Genomic DNA, 22481 nt, shown 5'->3' with positions numbered 1-22481 from the left:
TTTTATAGTACATAGAGGATGACATGCGGGTCCCATTTAGCAGCAGCGGTATCACCGTTTGAGAGGCGGCAGGGGATCGAAAAAAAAAAGGCAATGACCAAATATGAGGTGCCAAAAAAACTCCAAGAAAAGAAAGTTGATTGCACATAGAGGATGACATGCGGGTCCCATTTAGCAGCAGCGGTCTCAACGTTTCCAAGGCGGCAAGGGATCAAAAGAAAAAGGAAGTAGCCGGAAATCAGGGGGTCAAAAAAATCCAAGAATAGAAAGAATTTTGGTTCATAGAGGATGACATGCGGGACCCATGATCCTGCATCGTAAACGGCTCGATCGGAGAACGTTGAACGAGATGACGCGATCTAGAAAAAAAACAATGCCAGAGAGGCTGCCATCTGGGCCCTACATCCCTCGGCGGTGCGGATTTGCGTTGACTCGGCCGGCAAACCCGAGATTTCGAGATGCACCACGAACCGTGCCACCATACGCGACGTTTTGGCCGCTTTCGTCGGGCTAGGTGGCCTCAAAAACGAGAAAAAAAAAGTTTTGACATGCACCACGGAGGGACCCAAAATCGTCGGCCATGGTACACCAGCAACCACGGCGCGACTTCAACTTCGTCGGCCATGGCAACTTTTCTTGTAGTGTATGGAGACGATCGGATCAACTTAATTCCCATGTCCTCGCAGAACTTTCTAAACTCGCGAGAAACGAAGACCGAACCTCCATCGGTCGTGATAGTCTGGGGAATCCCGAATCTATGAATGACATGTTCTTTCACGAAATTGATAACATCTTTCGATGCCACTGACTTCATAGGGACGGCCTCCACCCATTTAGTGAAATAATCCGTAATGGCCAAAATCCACATATGGCCTTTGCTCGATGGAGGATTGATTTTGCCGATCATATCCATGCCCCAACCTCGAAATGGCCAAGGCTTGATGATGGGGTTCATTGCCGATGCGGGTACCGTCTGAATTTTCCCAAACTTCGACACGCTTGACACCCTTTATAGTACTTAAAACAATCCTCAAGCATGGTGGGCCAATAAAACCCCGATCGCCTGATCAACCATTTCATCTTATGAGCCGATTGGTGAGTTCCACAGGCGCCTTCGTGTACCTCGTGTAAGAGCCGATTTGACTCGGCTGGTCCCGGTACATCCGAGAAGTAACCCTTCCAAAGTCCCGTAGAACATGTCATCCCCAATAAGGACATACTTCATGGCCTTGTACCTTATCCGTTTAGGTGCCCCCGAGCCGAATCTTTCAAGTAATTGAAGATATCGGCTCTCCAGTCATCCGATTCCAGGAACTGTACCTGAACATCGGCTCCACCTGCTACGTCCTTGTAAATCGATGCATAATCTAGCTTTCCATCGCCTGCTAGATCGATGCTGAACACAGGCAAAACATATGGTGAGGATAATTTGGGCCGATTGCTGGAATCGGCCCCCTTTTCGATTGCATTGCTCAATGAAGGTTTACAACTTATTTGTGCTCTGCTACGGGAGGGAGTCTCCCTACTACGACTACGTGACATGCTTGAGGTGAGATCATTGCTTTTTATTTTTTGGGGCCGATCGCAGGGATCGGCCTTGCCACGTACGTCCATTGACTTTGCTCTTGCTAATCTGTCAGGCCGGTGGATAAGACCAGCCTCATCCCGTTTTTTGTAGCTTCGATGCGCTCACAGCCGTCCAAACTGACTCCAGAGATCGGCTCTTGGTCTTCTCGCGTCCCAAATATTCATGCCAGCTATTGAGATCTCGATCGAGTCATCCGCATGAACGACCTCCACTTCATCTCCATCCCATCGTATCGTGCATTGGTGCATTGTGGATGGAATGCGGCAGCTTGGCGTGAATCCAATCCCTCCCTAGCGGGACGAGCGTAGGTGCTTTTGCTGTCGACGATGAAGAATGATGTAGGGATGGTTTTTCGGCCCACGGTTAGATCCACGTTCGAACGCCTTGCGTTTCGATGCTTGGCCGTTGAAGTCGCTTAGTGTGACATCGGTTTTGATCGGATCTGCGTTAGAGCGTCCCAAACGCCGTAGCATGGAGTATGGCATTATATTGACTGCCGCTCCCGTGTCAACCAACATCTTGCCGACAGGCTGCCCGTTGATATAACCTCTTAGGTACATGGCCTTCAAATGTTTGTAGCTCTTCTCTCGTGGCTTTTCAAAGATAACTGGCCGTGGGCCGCAGTCAAACTGTGCTACCGGTACTTCTTCGGTTCTTGGAGCACAAAACTCTGACGGAAGAATGAACACCATATTTGTGCCAGCCGATGCCTTTGCATCGGCTTTTATTTGTTTGGGGCGCCATTCTTTCTTCTGTGGACGACTCTCCGCCTCCAAAATTTGCTGAATTTTCATGGCCAGATCGGGCCGCGCTTTCCTCAACGTGTGCAGGTATTGCACCTCGGCTTCCTCCAAGCTATGTAGCCGCTGAACCCTACGCTTTTGGGAGTGACTGAGTCCATCAGGGCACCACCTTGGCCGGTGGTATCTATCTTCTTCTTCATCTTCTGACTCCTCGAAATCTTCCACTCGAGATGACTCGGCTCGTCCGTTCCGAGATGGGAGAGGCCCTAGACGCTTGAACACCGAAACCTCACCTGTGTCCTCCTTCTCGCTGTCTACATTCCGGCAGTTGTCGATTGTAGGCAATCGGCTCATTCCCGAATCCCAGCAGGTGCTTAAAGAAAGGACAATCCCGAGTGTCCGTCCATGTCTTCCTGCTCTCTTGACTTCCCCTTAGCGCGGTGCTCATATCCTTCGTCGTCTCTATCATACCGACGATATTTTCCGTTGTCTACATCAGACCAACGATATCTTTCGTCATCTATGTCGTACCGCCGGTGTCGGTCGTACTGACGCTCATATTTGTTAAGGAGATGCGCGGAGAGCGGTCGTTGATACCGCACGTTTCTCACTTGTTCCTCGGTGATGTGCCGTCTGTCATCATATCGGGGCCGGTCGCGTGGGTCGGCCTCCTCCTTTTCCTTGCCACGGGAGTGACCGATTTCTTCTTTATCCCTGCCATGGTGGTATACAGGCCCTGCCATGTTAACATCGAATGAGAAATCCAGCTGACGCCTCGTGGAGTGATTGTGTTCCACCATGTTGACGCCAGGAAACGGTTGCGTGTCCACTTTCATGGCAAACTGACCAAGGATCAAACGGCCTTGTTCTATCGCCGTTTGGATCTGCCGACGCAATTCTTTGCAATCATTGGTGATATGGGTGAACGAGTGATGCCACTTGCAGTACGGTCTCCCGTTCATTTCTTGCGCCGTAGGGATTTTATGGCCTTCGGGTAACTTCAGAAGTTTTTCCTTAAGCAATAAATCGAATATCTACTCAGCTTTGCTTACATCGAAGTCAAACCCTTTTGCAGGCCCTTGTTGTTTCACCCATTTGCAGGACACGGGATCTGCCCCCCGAGCCCATTCAGCCACGGCTACTTCCCGGTCTTCTCGCAGTCCCCAACTTCTTCTCGTCTCGACCGAGCCTATCGGGCGTTTGAACTTTTCTTGGTACAATTCGGGTGGCGCCGCTCATACAATGTTAATTTCCGGACCATGTGCGCCGATGAATTGTATTCCACTTGGAAAGCCGGATCCTTGATCGGCGCCGCGAGGCCCAACGCTGCCGGATCGACCGCTTCTTTCTCGCTAAACGAGCCGAATAACATCGGTTCTTGACGAGTCCCGAAACGCTGAATGTATTCCGACACCGTTTCTCCCCGCTTCGCCGCACTCGCGCCGGATCGGCAATGCCAGCCTCGGTAGCTTCCGAGTGATATTGAACATGAAACCGCTCTTCCAGCTTGCTTCCACGTCCGGACTGAATCTGGTGGCAACGAGGTGTACCACCCAAAAGCTGGTCCTGTGAGAGATTGCGCAAAAAACCTTACACGTAACGGGTCTGATGCCGAAATCATGCCCAACTGTGCCAAATATCGGCTCACATGCTCAATTGAGCTAGACCCTTCTGATCCATTGAACTTTGAGAACTCAGGGAGCCGATACTTGGGCGGCAGCGGAATCAAATCATATTCGTTGGGGTACGGCTTGGAATAGCCGACCGTTCTCCTCTTTGGCAGGATGCCGAACTGGTCTCTCAAGATTGTACTGATTTGTTCCACGGTATAAGCTGCAGGGGCTGAGCTTTCATGACTCGTTCCGGTGGCATATTTATCTAGCCACGCCTGTTTATCGGCGTCCGCTCCAGAAATCCCTCCTACTACAATCTGGCTCGTGCGCGCCAAGTTATTGCAGTCCGGCACGTATGTGCACACGTATCCATGTGGGATTTCTTTAGGCGGCTCATACAGGAATTGGCAATCGCCAGGATCGCCTCCGATCCTGTAGACGACGTATGCCGGTGAACCCTGTGATTCTGGAGCTGCAAGTGTGAATGGCAGCTGCGGTCTGGTCTGGAACGGTATTTCTCCCTGGTGAGTCCCTAGGGCAGGCCCTGACGGAGAGTACTGATGCTTCATGATTTCCTGAACCACGCGAACCGCAATGCGCTCGAAAGCGTTCACCAAACTCTCAGAATGACGGTGTAGAGAATGAGCCACCATGTAATTAACTTCCTGGCGCAGAGCTCTGGTGCGTTCCTCTGAAAGGACAGACAGATCTACTTCATCGAGAACGCCTTCGGGTGAGAACCCTTTCCACCTAATGCCATGTTTACAGGTCCTCTCGAAAGAGCCGATGAGATCGGCTTTGAAGACAGCTTTAATATCATCATATTTCTTCTTGTGCTCCTCGAGTGCGATCTTCGTACGTGATTGGTCCGTCCGCCATCTCAGCTGCAGATGTTGACGCAGCTTGCTCGTAGAAGGTCCCACCGGCGTGCCGGAATGTGTTGCCTCGCCAAAACCCACCGGCGAGCAGCGACGAGCAACACGAAGAGCCGGGAGGCTCCCGGAACCGCCGGTGGGCCCTGGTCCCTCGGGCGACGGCCCGCAAAATCCGGCACACGTCCTGGCTGTTGCGAGGGCGTGCCACCTGACCTATACCTGGTCAGGAAGGTGATGGATTGCTTCAATTAGTTTCCTGCATGGCAAACACGTAAACATTAAATCTGAGCCTCGATCGGCTCTCAGGTTACCCTGTGAATCGGCTCAAAGAGCCGATTGACCCATGGTTCGTATTGGATCTACGATAACGTGGGGATCCTGCTTTATCAATACCAAGTTAAATCGATCTACGACAGTCTAGGGCTTTCACCGCATAATTGGAACGTCCTACGCGTAGTTGAGTCTGGCAGATACGAAAGATAACAGAAAACTAGTCCTAGAAGAGGCCTAAAAACCAACACAGGGTCAATTCCCGGAACAACCCCTCTTGGATCGGCCAACCATACCTTACGCACTACTGGATCGTTCAACCCGTTTGCAAGGCCTAACCATGCGGATATCAAACTAATCCTTGGAGAACAAGGAACAACCATAACAGATCAGATCTACTAAATAAAGACCAATCAAACAACCCCTCTTGGATCGGCCAACCATACCTTACGCACTACTGGATCGTTCAACCCGTTTGCAAGGCCTAACCATGCGGATATCAAACTAATCCTTGGAGAACAAGGAACAATCATAACAGATCAGATCTACTAAATAAAGACCAAGCAAGATGCTGCCCTTACACCTAAGATAGGTGCAAAGGCAGCTAGATATTTAGTGGCAGCATAACTAAGCAAATATATCAGAAAAGTATCGATGTTATCCCCAAAACATCTATGATAACGGTATTACTCGCCATCAACAAGGCTTCAGTACGAGCAACACAAAACAACGAATAAATCGATATCGCCCGCATCGCAAGATGCGATCTGGGCAGCATGACGCTTACCCGGAAGAAACCCTCGAAACAAGGGGTGACGATGCGCCTAGATTGTGTTTGTTGTGAACGTGATCGTCCTCCTTTCTCAATAACCCTAGGTACATATTTATAGTCCGTAGACTTTCTATCTTTGGAATAAACCTAACTGTGTACGAACCAAACTCTATCTCTTAATTCTAAACTGAAACGTGATCTACCATAATGTACAGATATACGGGCAATCTAGCCCAAACTCTCGCACGAGGCCGATTCAGAAACACTTTATGTGCATATCCTCCAAGCCCATCTCAATCACGGCCCATCTCCTAATTTGGCTAAAATCCGACGATAACACTGTGTCAAGCTTCCGGGCCGCACAAAGCGGCCAATAGGAGGGGTGCTCCTATTTGGCACTTCACGCACCGACAAGCGTGTCCACACCTACAGGGCATTGCGAATGGACCGCGGTCCACCATACCGACGTTATCATCTTCTTCCCCCTCGTATCTTTGTCTTCCTCGTGAGAACTGCAGTAGTGGTCGCTCTCATTGGCTGTAACTGCTTGCCTTCGCCGCCCGACGCCTCGCCCTGCTCGATCCGTGTCCTCCGCCATTCCACCGCCGCCCCCAGTCTTCCATCTAAACCCCCCATCTTCTCCAGTTCCGGCGAGCTTCCCGCACCACCCCCGAACCCTAAGTCGTCGGCCACCACACCCCCACCCTAAAACCTAAGCATTTCTTCCTCAACTCCACCGTCGACGCCGCGGCCAGCCGCGCCGTCCCGTCTCCGGTGAGGACCATAGCCGGAGACGACGTGGCCAGCTGCGTCGTCGGCGGCGAGGTCCTCTGATCGTCACTTGTATCGTCTTCTTCCTTTCCGGGCGCACGTCGCGAGCAGGGTGGGCCGGCCCGTTGCATCGAAGGGGTACGCGTCGCTCTGCTAACCGACGCAACGGGCGACAAATAGGAATTGCCCAATAGGAGCCCCTACGCGTGGGCTTCCTTTCTCTCTGCAAAAAACTCTTGGGCTTTAATTATCTAAAAATAAAAACTCTTGGGCTTTAATTTCACTGGCAAAGTGCTCTCGACGGACCATTCCCCAATCCCAGCCAAACCACGAGCGTAGCATGGCGCCGCCGCCGCCACCGCCGCTGGTCGACGACGTCACGGCCGAGATCCTCCTCCGCCTCCCGCCGGACGAGCCCGAGCACCTCATCCGCGCCGCCCTCGTCTGCAAGCCGTGGCTCCGCGTCATCTGCGACCCCGGCTTCCGCCGCAGCTACCGCGACTTCCACGGCGCCCCTCCCCTCCTCGGCTTCCTCCACCGCCTCATGGTGACCCGCCTGCTCGATTCTCCTCTACCACGTCGATGCCGGAATTCCCCCACCCTGGCTCCGACGGCCGACGCACGCGCCCCCTCGACTGCCGCCACGGCCGCGTCCTCATCCACATGCTGCCGGGATTCCTCGTCTGGGACCCCGTCACGGGCGACCGACACTGTCTGCCACCCGAGCCGAAGGAAATCGACTGGCTCATCTACTCCGCCGCGGTGCTCTGCGCCGCCGACGGCTGCGACCACCTCGACTGCCACGGCGGCCCCTTCCGCGTCGTCTTCGCCGCCACCCATGACCACAAGGACATCATAGTTGCGAGCGTCTACTCATCAGAGACGGGTGAGTGGAGCTCGCCAGTATGTCTTGACAACACTTGTGAAATCTATGCCCGGCACATCCGAGAGGCACGTGCACAGGGACTCCTGGGACGCTTCTACACACCCTATCTCCAGCCCAGGCGAGGCGCCCTTGTCGGAGATGCAGTCTACTTCACGGTTCGCTGGGGTAATGCAATCGTCAAGTATGACTTGGGAAAGGACCGCTTATCCATGATTGACCCGCCGCAACCCTACGTGTATGGCATTGCTGTCACGGCAATGGAGAACTACACTTCACTGGGCTTTACCTGCATTCAAGGTTCCACCCTTCATACGTGGTCAAAGAAGATGGATACAGAAGAAACTGCAGAATGGGTACAATACAGGGTCATCGAGTTGGAGAAAGCAATACCTGTTACCAATCCTGAAGACGAACTATCCGTGGTCGGCTTTGCAGAGGGTGTGGGTGTCATCTTCGTTTGCTCAGGTGCTGGCTTATTCATGATCAAGCTCAATTCTGGGCAGGTTAAGAAGGTTGATGAGCCCGGAGAATACTTTAGCGTGCTGCCCTACATGAGCTTCTACCTTCCAAGTATGATACTGGCCCTTGGTCCTTGCGTCTTATCTGTTACAGCTTCTCTATATTGGTTTAATTTGTTGGTTGTGGTTTGTGAATAATTAGTCATAATGCAAGCAATTTGGGTTAGTTATATTCACATACAGAGCTTGCCAAGTTCGATTATCTGTGCTAGAGATAACCTAATATGTGCAACTAAAAAACATAACGTAACTTTATATTAACAGTTGGAATTAGTACTAGGACATAGCTCACCGAAATGCTGACCTGAAGTTGGTTATGAGTTTTGTGCATGATATATTTTAGATCATGCCACATTATTGTTGCTAGTAAGGACTAACTGATCAAAGTCTGCTGCTGGTTGCTTTCAGAACTGATACTATTAACTATTAAGTATCAAGTCATTGTTTTTTCTCTATTCACCAGTTTACTTCAAATTGTGCAAGTCATGTTTTGCGAATCCTTTGAGATCCCGATGAAAATCCTTTCAATCAATACATAAATTTGTAATCTTAGAGCTAATTCTAATTCTTTCATTCAGTATGATTGTCTCTGCTAATCTTGCTAGTAATCTTAAATCAGCAATGATTAATTTGTTTGAAATTTACGAATAGTTCATCATTCTATCACATTTCAGATAGTGTATCGCAAGTGGCAAGTCCATTTGTACATGGGAAAACTAATAAATAGAGTTCATTTCATTTTAGTGCTAACAATATTTGAAGATAACTTCATCTGAAAACTCCTGATCACTTTTTGCTATGATTTATTAGTATTTCTTTTTTCTGATATGGCAATGAACAAGCTTAATAATCAAACTTTTCTGTTCTGACCAGCAATAGTCTGAGTGTGCACGGTCTACATTTTTACAATGTTCATCAGTATATACTGTTCTAAATGTATTCTATAAATTTGAAGGTAGGTGTAGACGTTTAGTTTATTTATCTATTCCTAATGCTGTATCAAAACTGTTGTGTTTTTCAAACTGCAGCTATGAGTTTGGTTTTTCGTTGGATTGTTACTGGTTGTTTGACTTCTTATGCTTGCATAAACAGGCAATGGTGGTGGACATGATGCAACTGATCTTCCGCACAATACTTAAGAGGATTGTCCAGTTAGATATTCTGTCGTGGTGTACTGGTTGGGCAGGTAAGTTTATCTTCTGCATGTATGTTGAGTTATCTGATCTGTTCCATCAAATAATGTAGTGCTATCCTTTCCTTATGTTAGTGTAGTCTCTTTTCACTCTAGACCTTCCAATGACCGATGACTTGGAACCGTTCCTCATTCTCTATTGTGCATATGTTCGTCCCTGCTCAGAGAGAGACTACTGTCATGCTAAGTAGTAGCAAATGAACTAACCCTTTGCCGTGCTTCAGGAATATATTTTTGTTTTACTTTGGGAGTTTTATTTACTCGTTGCTGCATCACCTTTAACTGTTTTTTCGTTGTTTTGTGTATCTCAAGTCCTAGTATGTATGTGCATGCTGTAAGTAGCATTAATCAAGCATTTGTTTTCATATATTTCCTTTATTCATAGACTTATAGGGTTTGCCATTTCACATTCCTGCTTATTCTGGATCATCGTAATACCTTAGTGAAGTAACGATAGACACAATACTTGAAGAGTATGCCTTTGCTAATCTTATACCTCTGTTTATCGTTTTGCTTGGAGTCATTTTAGTTTTATCTATGATAATTCTGTTTTAAGGCTGTTTGGTTAAACATTTTCTCAGCATGTCGCTTATTATCCACCAGATTTTCATATATATATCTAATTGGGCATTAGCCACTAGTATAATTTGGCCGGTCCAAACTATATGAGCTATGCTTTATGTGCAGTCTAAATATTTCAGTTTTAGCCACCATGGATATTTAATACTTCATACCAAACAGGGGATCGAAACGACACGACTAGATAACTAGTAACATGCATTATTTTACTAGCATGTTACCAGTAATGTAGTGCTGAAAATACTTCTTGATGCTGTGCAGAGTAAAAAATGGCAGTAATTTTGGATCGAAGGATGTATCAATTAGTAAGATGAGACAGGGTCCCTTGCCTGAGGCTTTTACCTCAAGAAGTTGATAAAATTCGTTTTGTTAGTGACTAGCTAGCTCGTACATTTCTGTAAGTTGGCTATGAGCTAGCCAGAATTTATGATTCCTACTCCAGGAAACCCTCTTTTGGTCTTTACTCAGACTAGTGTAGCCAAAATCTTACTACAATAGTTGGAGTCGAAAGTGTTTTCTCTTTGAGTCTTACAATAGTACTCAGACAATACTGCTACTGCTTAGTCAGTTCAACTTTGGAGCTTTTTGTACAATTTCCAAAAATTGTGAAGCTAATGTTTTCTTTTTGAGTCATACAGAAATTGTGAACTCTAGTTTCTTTGGCTGACGATATTACTTTCTCTGCAGTTATCTAATACAATAACATTCTAGTGGCTGAGAAGCAGAAATGGGCTGTTGGGTAATTTCTTCCATTTGTATGCTCGACGCGGAGATCGACCCTCTATGTAGCTTTCAAGTGCACTTGTAGGAATTGATCACTTAATTTGCCAACTTCTGTCTATTATCTCATATCCGTCAACTATCGTGAAGGTTGTAGGCACATTGACTTGCTCTGATTAATTAGTACTTTACTTGTGGTGCGTTGACCATGCACCTGGAGGAATTAATCGCTTAATTCGCTAACTTCCGTCCGTTATCTCATTTCCATAGACATTCATCAACTGTCGTGAACTTGTGGCATGCTGACCTGTCAACTCTTGCGTACAATTGAGTGTGTGCTTTTTATTACCTTCTGTGTTGTGTCAAGCGTGGAGATTTCAATGTCGGGTGTCTACATATGTTCCTTGATGTCCCATTTTGTGTGTTTTTTTACTTTTTTGTTGAATTTGTATTTGGCTCCAAGCTTGATATTTAGTGGCTAAATACTGACCACTGAGTGTTGAATCGCATCAGTAATCCGACCTGGGAGTTGGGAAGAAGCTCCTGTATGTTGAATCGTTTCTGCCTTTGCCACTGCATAAATAGCTGCCAGATTAAACCAGGTGATTAAACCAGGTCTGGCTTTTGGAGTTCTTTGAGTTGTGTAGGTAGAAATATTAGTCTCTGGTTTACGGAGTGAATTTCGTTCTGTAGATCTTTCTGTAATTCTTCAATTGCTCCTTTTTTCTTTAATAAATTGGGGAGCACTTGCCTAAATTTTGTATTTTTTAGTTTTGAATAAATAAATGTTTCACTTCTCCTTCCTTGTAAAATGATGAATAATCTGGTTGGTGTGATCAGGACTGGGATAGATGAACCAAGGCCAAAGCAGTAAGTAGTAGCATGGATTCCCCACTACGCATTGATAACCGCCTTTGGTTTAACATTCACAAACTTCTATTATCAGTAGTTATTTGATTATGTTTGCATCTACCTTGAGCTAGCTGCATGCGCTCATCCAGTTGTGCATCGAGAACTCAGTAAGTTGAATCTATATTTGTTCAGTAGAAATGATAGTATGGTAATCTGTTCGTCATTAGGAAGGAATGATGCTATTTTGCTACCAGGAATGTTCTTCTGCTGCATTTCTCTAAGCCATGGCGAAGGCTTTGATGATTTGGCTAACATATGCATTTCCTCTCAATTATGTTTTTGATAGTAAGACAAACCAAAGCCAAATTTACATTTTGTATTATGGGTGTATGCCTTTAGGTATCAATATCAGGTGAGATTCACTAACTTGCACAGAAACAAGAAATAATCCATTCTATTGATTGCTCCAACAATCACAGCCGTTGAACGATCATATCATATAATCCTGGGGAGCATGATGAGGAGGAGCATGCACACGGCAGCAATGGCGGCTGCTCTCGACTTCTTACCAGCTACCATTGCTTCTTTAGAACTGGTGCATTCACTGGTGAGACTCATAATTTTCAGTGTGCGAGCTCTTATTTTGCATCCGAGGGCAATATCGACATTTGAGTTCACAGCAAATCTGATCACTGTGATCTCACAACTATTATATGAAATTGATCATGCGGCGTGCTTTGGTGAGTGAATGATGCTCAAGTGGTAGTGTCCTGTAGCCAATTTTGGCATGGTATTCGTTTCTGAACATAACACCTGCTGGTGCATCACTCACTAGAAAAATATCCTTGGATCTTAAACTGATTAGACAAGCACATGCTTTCTCTCTCCTAGACAAGCCCATATGAAGGTGCATGTGTTGATGTGGGAAGAAAACAGAATGCAGCTTTGATACAAATGACATACCAGTAAAACAAATTTTGTAAATAATTTTTTTTGTTAATCATTTTAGCAAATTTTTACACCATGATTCCATAGCTGCCGTCAGATGGGTACACGAAAGTGACGAAGTTGCTTTGACTACTGAACCATGCCTGGATCATCGGAGCGAATTGGATGATCAGGCCGAGGGCTTCCCCCTCTTCCCCTCGCTCTCCTTTCCTTAATATTTACCGTCGAGTCATCAACTTGTTTGTGTCTCAAGAGATCTAAAATTTGCTCTTAACAAGTTTCTGAATACATAGTCCTGATGGTGCAGCATCACTCACCGTGAAAACAACCTGATCTTAAACTGATGACATAGGCGGATGCTGCGCATCTATGTTTTCGTAGACGGGACACTATGAAGCTGTCTGTGTTGATGCAGAAAGAAAACTGAATGCAGTTCTGATACAATGCTATTTATATGATGAAGGTTAGCTGTAGAGCTGTAGGGAGAAAAACCAATTGGGGATTAAATATTTCCAGGCAATTTACAAGCTACCAAATGTTTGTCCAGTGGAACATAGCTCATTCCAGAGAAAAAAAAACTAGTTACAGGGGGACAAAATTATATTTGTTCTGAGAACCAACCTAAGGTTGGGTGGTTAGGAGGATGGTTGTATCCCCAGCCCACCAGAGTTCAAACCCCAGGTTTGACATCTGTTTGTCTCATAAAAGGCGGAATATTCATTCAGTGGGAGACGACGTTCCCGTCGACAGCGAGGCGCCTGTGGTGACTTCGTCAATTTCAAGATCCAATCCGCCGGCTCAGTCTTCCGGAAGTGCTCATAGGGGTAGGGTGTGCGTGTGTGCGTTCATAGGGGTGAGTGTATGCGCGTGTATGTGAGCGTCTGCGTTTGTACTGTGTTTCTCAAAAAAAAAAAAATTTGTTCTATTACACGGACAATCTTGGTCTGTACAGTATATAATTGAAATGTGGCTGAAACCGCAGGCACAGCAACAAAAAAAAACGTGTGTTTGCATGTGTGTGTTAGTGGGCCACAAAGATAGGCAAACATTGGAAGTTCTTGGGCTTTGTTCTAGTGGGCTAGTCTCACTGGCACTGGCTTTAGGTCAGTTCCACTCCACGCTGTGGCGTTCACTCCACATTTCTTCCCGTGAGCTCTGAGCAGGCGAGATGTTGCCGGCGGCGGCGGTGGTGCTGGAAGACGGCGACCTGGTCTCCGAGATCCTCCTCCGCCTCCCACCGCAGCCGTCGTCCCTCCCCCGCGCCTCCGCCGTCTGCAAAAGCTTGCGCACCGTCGCCTCCGACCCAGGCTTCTCCCGCCGCTTCCGCATCCACCACCGTCGCAACCGTCCCCTCCTCGGTTTCTTCATGGGAGATGGCGACGAGCTCCGTTTCGAGCCCACTCTGGATCCCCCCAATCGTGTCCCGCAATGCCGCTTCCAGTTTCCGATCGATGCCAGCGACTGCAGCTTCGAGTTGCTCGGATGCCGCCATGGCTTCCTACTCATGCTCCGCACATTTCAGGGGACCGAAGAGCTCCTGGTGTGGGACCCTTTCAATGGCCACGAGCACCGCCTAGCCATTCCCCCAGGGTTCGCTAAGAAGAGTTTCCATGGAGCGGTGCTTCGCGCTGCCCCCGTCGTGGGAGACACAGACCACTTTCAGGTGGTCTTGGTAAGAACTGACGTGCAACAAGGAGTGGTCGCCTGTGTTTACTCGTCGGAGACCGGTCTGTGGTATCTCATCACAACACCGCTTCCATCTTGGGGCAGGATTGATCTCAACAAGCCTGCTGTGCTTGTTGGAGATTCCCTTTACATGTTGCTGATTCGGCTTGAGGCGCCTGCAAGGATCGTTGAGTTCGATGTTGGCAGGCAGAGTTTAGCAGTGATACCTCTGCCTGCCAGCTTGGATTCCGAGCACAGTCGCTTCTACTCAGTTATGCGAGCAGATGGTGGTGGGCTTGGTATGGTCTCTCTGTCAGCGTCAGGTGGCAGCGCCCAGTTATGGAAGAGGAAGACCAGTTGTGAAGGTGTTGATTCGTGGATGCTGGCAAGAACTTTTGAACTAGACAAGCTAATCATCCCTGATTTAAAGAGCAAATTCTTCCTACAAATTACGGGGTTAGCGGAGGAAAACAATGTGGTGTTGTTGTCGTCCGGTGTCGGTGTCTTCATGGTTCAGCTTGACTCACTGCAGTTCAAGAGACTTCCCCTAACCACCATGCATCATTGGCATCCATTTGAAAGTGTCTATGCTAGCAGGTAATAGCATGCCTTCATTTACAATGCTCGGATGACAAAACCAAGCTACTTTCCCATTCCCAATGATTGGGTTGATGGAACGATGTTCACATCATTGTGTCAAGCTAGCAAATTTAAATACCGTATGTCAATTGTTTATTTTGCTGCTTGGTGACCCCTTCAGCATAAATCTGTAACCGCCCACTAGCCACTAACATAATTTGGTTGGTCTACTCTATATGTAGCTATGCTTTGTGTGCATTCTAGTTTATTCAGTTTTGGCCTCCATGGATGTGTAACAATTCTTGTTGAACACGTGATTAAAATGACATTACTAGATCTATCATGAAAAATTGTCTCTTCTCTAAGAACATTTCTTATACGTACTAGTCTATTGCGATCTAACTTGTGTGAAATTATTGTTTGATGCTGTGAAGAGTGAAAAAAATGACAATCATTGTGGACCAGTCACCAGTGGAAGTATCAGTTGATAAGATGATGCATGGCGCCATGACCTCTTGCTTTACGACTTACTGCATGAATTTTATAGAATTTGATTTGTCAGTAACTAGCTAGCTAATACATTTGTAAAAGGTTTCTGTTTCCCTGCTCCATGAGGCCCTGACGTGCCCACTGTTATTATAGCCTCTATTCAGACCAGATGTAGCTAAAACTGCTAATATTAGAAGTTGAAGGTGTGCCACTACACTAATATTATTCTCTGTTTCATATGTTAATAATGTTTATAACGCTGAGATGATTCAACTTTGGATCTTTTGACACAATTTCTGCAATGGTGAAACCTAATGTTTATTGCTTGAGTCATAAACAAATTGAGAGAAACTTCCAGAGGGTTTTCCTGGAAGCATAGTACAAATTTGTTTGACTGAGGGTATTGCTTTCTCCGCAGGTATCTAGATTCTAGAGTTACATGCAGGTGGCCGTGATGCTGAAATGAGCTGTGAAGTGGATTTGTGAACCCCCATCTATCATCTAATTTAGATGTTCCTTAACTCGGCAAGAACCAAGAAGGATATTGACCTGATTTAAGCTCGTGGTTCATTTCATTTCCTTGATGGTTTTTAAGCAATCTAGTCTATGCGTGTGTGTTTGATTAGTTTCAGTGTTGTATCAGGCAAGGAGATTTCGTGTTTCGTCTTACGTTCCGTGATGCCCATTGTGTGTCTGTTTGTTGAATTACTGTCTGGTTCCGAGCTCAGTATTTACTATTTAGAAGCTTAATTCTGACTAATGAATGTTGAATGAATTGCACCTCCGTACCTGGTGCTATTTGCTACGTGTTTCATTGATATTTTGGTTTCTCTGAGATGCTCTGGGTGTGAAGTTGTGGATGAGTTGCTTAAAATTTTAGATTGCTTGATGAGATGGCTTAGTTCTAAAATATTCTATGGGTTAGCTTCTGAACAGATAACGTTGTCTTGCCTATTCCTGGCAAAAAGTGAAAGATGAATAATGCAGTTTGTTGTCGAGGCCATGGATAGGTAAATCAGAGCGAAATGAACATTACTCAGTTTATAGTATGCCTTATGTACTGATATGCAACAGCCACATAAATTCAGTTTATTGATTGCTGCTACAATCACAGCCGTTCAACATCATCATCATATCATCCCATGATCGACAGGCTCTTCAGGTCTCTTCAAAGTAACTTGGCGTCAATTGTGGCTCCGCTTCTGGTTGCAGTCACGCACACATGCCTCTGGATCAGCTGCATGACGAAGAAGAATTACGTGTCAGAAGAGAAAAGACACATACCATCATAGTTCATCAAGGAGAAGAATCACAAAAAAATGTTCATGTGTGAATACCGAGAGAGCCCATCCCTCCATCAGTATGATTGTCCATCAGAAAAGACACATACCATCATTTCTGGGGATTTTCCTGAAAGTTGATTTTCTGCACAAAAATAAGACACCAGGGCAATTCTGCTGAAAACAGCGTTAGTCCGTGTTAGTTGTATCCAAAATACACAAATTAGAGGCAAAACAATAGCAAAAATATTCGGGAAAGTAGATATATTTTGGACGTATCAACTCCCCCCAAGCTTAGCTTATTGCTTGTCCTCAAGCAATTCAGTTAACAACTGAGTGCGATAAAAGAACTTTCATGAACACATTTGCTCATATGATGTAAATATTCTCATTATATGGACGAATACTTAAGCAATTCATAATAAGATAAATGCAAATAAAGTCATCTAATAGTTGTGTCAATCATGAAAAAGATACCAACAAACTAATAGTAAGCATCATGAAACATATCTATCAGCAGGATTGTAATGCTCATAAAAAGATATGATAAAGTCGTATCTCGCTTGCCCGTATTTGTACAGCAAAACATAAATGCCCAGGCACCTCTGAAGTTCATGGGAAGTCTAGAAGTAAAGAATATCAAAGATAAAAGCATCAAAGTTATACCACAGTTAACCATATTCTGGACAAACATATTACACTAAGAATGACAATTATGCTCTCAGGAATATATTTTTGTTCTACTTTGGAAGTTTTATTTACTCGTTGCTGCATCACCTTTAACTCTTTTTTCGTTGTTTTGTGTATCTCAAGTCCTAGTATGTATGTGCATGCTGTAAGTAGCATTAATCAAGCATTTGTTTTCATATATTTCCTTTATTCATACAGACTTATAGTGTTTGCCATTTGACATTCCTGCTTATTCTGGATCATCGTAATACCTTAGTGAAGTAAAGATAGACACAATACTTGAAGAGTATGCCTTTGCTAATCTTATACCTCTGTTTATCGTTTTGCTTGGAGTCATTTTAGTTTTATCGACCATAATTCTGGTTTAAGGCTGTTTGGTTAAACATTTTCTCAGCATGTCGCTTGTTATCCACCAGATTTTCATATATATCTAATTGGGCATTAGCCAATAGTATAATTTGGCCGGTCCAAACTATATGTAGCTATGCTTTATGTGCAGTCTAATATTTCAGTTTTAGCCACCATGGATATTTAATACTTCATACCAAACAGGGGATCGAAATGACACGACTAGATAACTAGTAACATGCATTATTTTACTAGCATGTTACCAGTAATGTAGTGCTGAAAATACTTCTTAATGCTGTGCAGAGTAAAAAATAGCAGTAATTTTGGATTGTGATGTATCAATTAGTAAGATGAGACAGGGTCCCTTGCCTGAGGCTTTTACCTCAAGAAGTTGATAAAATTCGTTTTGTTAGTGACTAGCTAGCTCGTACATTTCTGTAAGTTGGCTATGAGCTAGCCAGAATTTATGATTCCTACTCCAGGAGACCCTCTTTTGGTCTGTACTCAGACCAGTGTAGCCAAAATCTTACAATAGTTGGAGTCGAAAGTGTACTACCAGACTAAAAATTACCTACTGATGTTCTCTGTTTCCGATATTGATTTTTTCTAATACTGCTTGGTCAATTCAACTTTGGAGCTTTTGGCACAATTTCCAAGAATTGTGAAGCTAATGTTTTCTCTTTGAGTCATACAGAAATTGTGAACTCTAGTTTCTTTGGCTGACGATATTACTTTCTCTGCAGGTATCTACTACAATAACATTCTGGTGGCTGAGATGCAGAAATGGGCTGTTGGGTAATTTCTTCCATTTGTATGCTCGGCGCGGAGATCGACCCTCTATGTAGCTTTCAAGTGCACTTGTAGGAATTGATCACTAAATTTGCCAACTTCTGTCTATTATCTCATATCCGTCAATTGTCGTGAAGGTTGTAGGCACATTGACTTGCTCTGATTAATTAGTACTTTACTTGTGGTGCGTTGACCATGCACTTGGAGGAATTAATCGCTTATAATTTGCTAACTTCCGTCCGTTATCTCATTTCCATAGACATTCATCAACTGTTGTGAACTTGTGGCATGCTGACCTGTCAACTCTTGCGTACAATTGAGTGTGTGCTTTTGATTACCTTCTGTGTTGTCAAGCGTGGAGATTTCAATGCCGGGTGTCTACATATGTTCCTTGATGTCCCATTTTGTGTGTTTTTTTACTTTTGGTTGAATTTGTATCTGGCTCCGAGCTTGATATTTAGTGGCTAAATACTGACTACTGAGTGTTGAATCGCATCAGTAATCCGACCTGGGAGTTGGGAAGAAGCTCCTGTATGTTGAATCGTTCCTGCCTTTGCCACTGCATAAATAGCTGCCAGACTGAACCAGGTCTGGCTTTTAGAGTTCTTTGAGTTGTGTAGCTAGAAATATTAAGTCTCTGGTTTACGGAGTGAATTTCCTTTTGTAGATCTTTCTCTAATTCTTCAATTGCTCCTTTTTTTCTTTAATAAATTGGGGAGCGCTTGCCTAAATTTTGGATTATTTTATTAGTTTTGAAGAAATAAATGCCTCACTTCTTCCTTGTAAAATGATGAATAATCTGGTTGGTGTGATCAGGACTTGAATAGATGAACCAAGGCCAAACTTCTACTATGCATTGATAACCGCCTTTGGTTTAACATTCACAAACTTCTATTAGCTGCATGCGCTCATCCAGTTGTGCATCGAGAACTCAGTAAGCGCCGCCAGCAGTGTGAGGCCGTGAGATGAGGAAAGAGAAGGGCGAGATGACGGCGAGTCTCCGCCGCCACCACGACTTGTCGGCGGCGACGCCGCCACTCGAAGACGACGACCTGCTCGAAGAGATCCTCCTCCGCATGCCCCCGCTGCCTTCATCCCTCCCGCGCGCCTCCCTCGTCTCCCGTCGCTGGCGCCGTCTCGTCTCTGATCCCCAATTCCTCCGTCGCTTCCGCCTACGGCACCGCCGCAACCCTCCCCTCCTCGGTTTCTTCGACATGTGTTTGCACGACTTCCGCTTCGAACCTACCATGGAGGCCCCCAATCGCGTCCCGCCTGGGCGCTTCTCCTTGCACTTCGACGATGAAAGGTTCTGGCTCGCCAGCAGCCGCCATGGCCTCGTACTCGGAGGTGCTGGTATGGGATCCCGTCACCGCCGGACATCACCATATTGCCATTCCCCCAGGGTTTTTGGGCCACCCTGGATTCCACGGCGCGGTGCTTCGGGCCAGTGCCCAAGACGTCCAACACTTCCAGGTGGTCTTGATAATGGCAGACCAAGACGACCCACAGCATAGACGAGCGCTCGCCTGCGTTACTGGATGCTTGCTGGGATTGGTTGGAATTCTTGAGTTCGATTTGGAGAGGAAGAGCATAGCTCTGATACAGCCGCCAGTAGATGTGTTTAATTCACGGTTGTGCGAGCAGAGAGTAAGCAACCATGGAGTTGGAAACAAAATTAACAAGGGAAAGACGGAAACGGAGTAAGCTAGTACAAGAGAGTCACCGTACATCCTGCTGCTGCTGCCGCTGCAACCATGGAGCTGGACGAAGACGGGGAGTGTTCATCGCTACGTAGCCGCCCAATCGATGCGGAGCATCATGGCCTCGACCTCAACCTCGCCTCGGCTCGCCAAAGTCACAAGTCACGCACGCGATGCCGCCCGCGGCTTTGGCATGGCCTCCAACTTATAGGCTTGTTTTGGAGGGAAAACAGGTTGGAATTCCGAGTGAATCAGGTGAGGTTTCGATCAAACGGTTCTCTTCTTCCCTTAGCTGCTTCTCTAGACGGATAGGATGGATTGCCCCATGGATTGCTGACGTGCCATGAAAAACAAACAGGGCAGCCTCGAGGAGATCAGCAGCCTAGTTAACTACTACTAGCCAATCAAGCATTAAACCACCGAAAGGACGACTTGGTTTTCTGTACGACTTCCTGACCTTTATACGTGGTTCATTCGCGTCCCTCGTTTTCGGCATCTTGCATCTGTATGCGCTCCAAAGCAATTTAGTAGTATAGTTAGTTGTACATGGTGGTGGATGAGTTTTTCTTGGCTTCTGAGCAATGTAGTAGTATAGTTGGTTGTACATGGTGGATGAGTTTTCCTTGGCTTCTGAGCAACGTAGTAGTATAGTTGGATCAGTTTTCCTTAGACACCACGAACGTTTTCCAGCTACATGTAGTTCATTTTTTGAAGAAAAAAAAAGATATTTTGAAGTTCTCTTAAAAATCTAAAAATAAATTTAGATGTAGCAATCTTGTGTTTTACCAACGTGAAAAATGCAATTTGAAATACCATGTATTCGAGGCCGTGCAAAAATCACAAATTCTGAAATCTATAATAGTTAACACTGCAAACTCTCACAATCTCAAAATCTGTCACAATTTTGTGCAGCCCCGAATATATGACATCTCGAGTTAAAATTTTACACAATGATACAAGTACATATTGCCTACATGAAGATCTTTCTTTAAGATTTTCTTGAAATTTTAGAATGCCATTTTTTAATTTTTCAAAAACTGAGCTATGTAGCTCATCCTAAAAAAGTCCACACTCGTAGGTTGATCGAATTGAGCGTACTTGCATTTCTATTTTTAAAAATTCAATTTCTGAAATTTCGGGCTTAAATAGTAGTATGGTTTTTTTATAGACGAATATTTGTGCTTTCTAGCTAGTTTTGCTAGTAGTGTGCAACAAGCAGACAAAGTTAGCTATCTTGCCATGTATAACATGGGTAAGAGAAGCCTGATCCTGATCGATCTTCTAGTAGCAACAATCTATTTGCTTTGCTTTATTATATTATATATACTTAAGTTACATTGGCTAGCTATTTTGCTATATACAACATGCACGGAATATACAAAAATGAATTTATAGGATCAGGCATACAATGGTTGTATATCTATATCAACTAATTCAGCTAAAGTATTGATCAGGAGTGTACTATAAAGTATTTCCACCTAATTAATCCGGCAAAATTAATTGTATAAATATCATCACAAAAAAAATTGGCATCACCTCTTGTTTTATGGGCATTCACACCACAGAAAGCAGATAATGAACAAATAAAGTGCATACAATGGTTGTATATCTATCTCAACTAATTCATCTAAAGTATGAATAGTCACCAACTAACACAACAACCTTGATCTCTGCTTGTACATCCCAACAAAAGATTGCTCTTCGGCTACGTAGGTCTGAAACATCTCCATAGATTGGTAAAGCATGGGAATGGCAACCAGAAACTGCACCACCGCACCATCTGAATGAACATTGCTTCACAACTGGTCCAGGCTATGATTCCTGGCCGTTGCCGCTTGCTGCTTCTGCTTGGACTCTGGGTGTCATCGTAGAAAGGGAGCTCCTGATGCGTGATCCAGCGGGACACCTGTTTCCTTGGGTTCCCTGCACGTGTACAAGGCACAAGTTGGCATTCCAAAAAAAACAAAACTGAGCGGGAAAGAAGAACTCGACAGATGGAGCCAGACCTGCATATGCCCAGCTTGTACACTTGCTACGCAAGTCCCAGGTTCTCAACAAAAACGTGCAGCATGTGCCTTGCATGGACAGCGCAAATGACCGCTTGAAAATATTGTTGCAGAAGCTACCCGGCCTCCAAGTCACCTCGGCATCAAGATCCTCAGCACAGAAGGGCCCATGTGGTGAAGCTGCAGACCGACAAGCTCATCTCCAGGCAAGAATGCTAATTTCGTCCTCATCGGCACCAGCGCATGCCATGTGCTGGAGGGCTTCTGGGGCAGGGTGGTGGTGGCACCTACCAAGACAATGCCGAGCCGATTGCCATCCAACCTCCATATGGTGCAACAGCTACATCAATCAAGAGAATATATAAGCCCAAAGCTGGGTCATGCACATATGATGGGAAACAAATATACACCACCGGATACAAGTGTTAAAGACCGGGATGGAGATGGTTGAACTCAAACTAATCAAGCTTGAATATCACCAAAACATCTCAACGAGAATTACTAAGTTTTATTTTTGCGAAAATGAGAATGCTGAGTTAAGCCACAAAAGCAATGGATTCTTCATGTGTCCAGAAAAAGGAGAAAATGATGAGACAAGAAACCTCACG

General features: G+C 45.4%; 1 protein-coding gene across 1 annotated transcript; it reads left to right on the top strand.

The window, feature by feature from the left end:
* Positions 1–6972: 6972 nt before the first annotated feature.
* On the top strand, positions 6973–18381 carry LOC124689559. The gene is made up of 4 exons (XM_047223071.1): positions 6973–7179; positions 7359–8088; positions 9129–9222; positions 18122–18381. The coding sequence occupies exons 1-3, from the start codon at positions 6973–6975 to the stop codon at positions 9173–9175; spliced, it is 984 nt and encodes a 327-aa protein (XP_047079027.1). The 3' UTR covers positions 9176–9222; positions 18122–18381.
* Positions 18382–22481: the final 4100 nt, after the last annotated feature.

Source organism: Lolium rigidum, chromosome 2 (genome assembly GCF_022539505.1).
Source record: "Lolium rigidum isolate FL_2022 chromosome 2, APGP_CSIRO_Lrig_0.1, whole genome shotgun sequence".
Classification (NCBI taxonomy): Eukaryota; Viridiplantae; Streptophyta; class Magnoliopsida; order Poales; family Poaceae; genus Lolium; species Lolium rigidum.
This window is presented reverse-complemented; position numbering and strand designations above follow the sequence as displayed.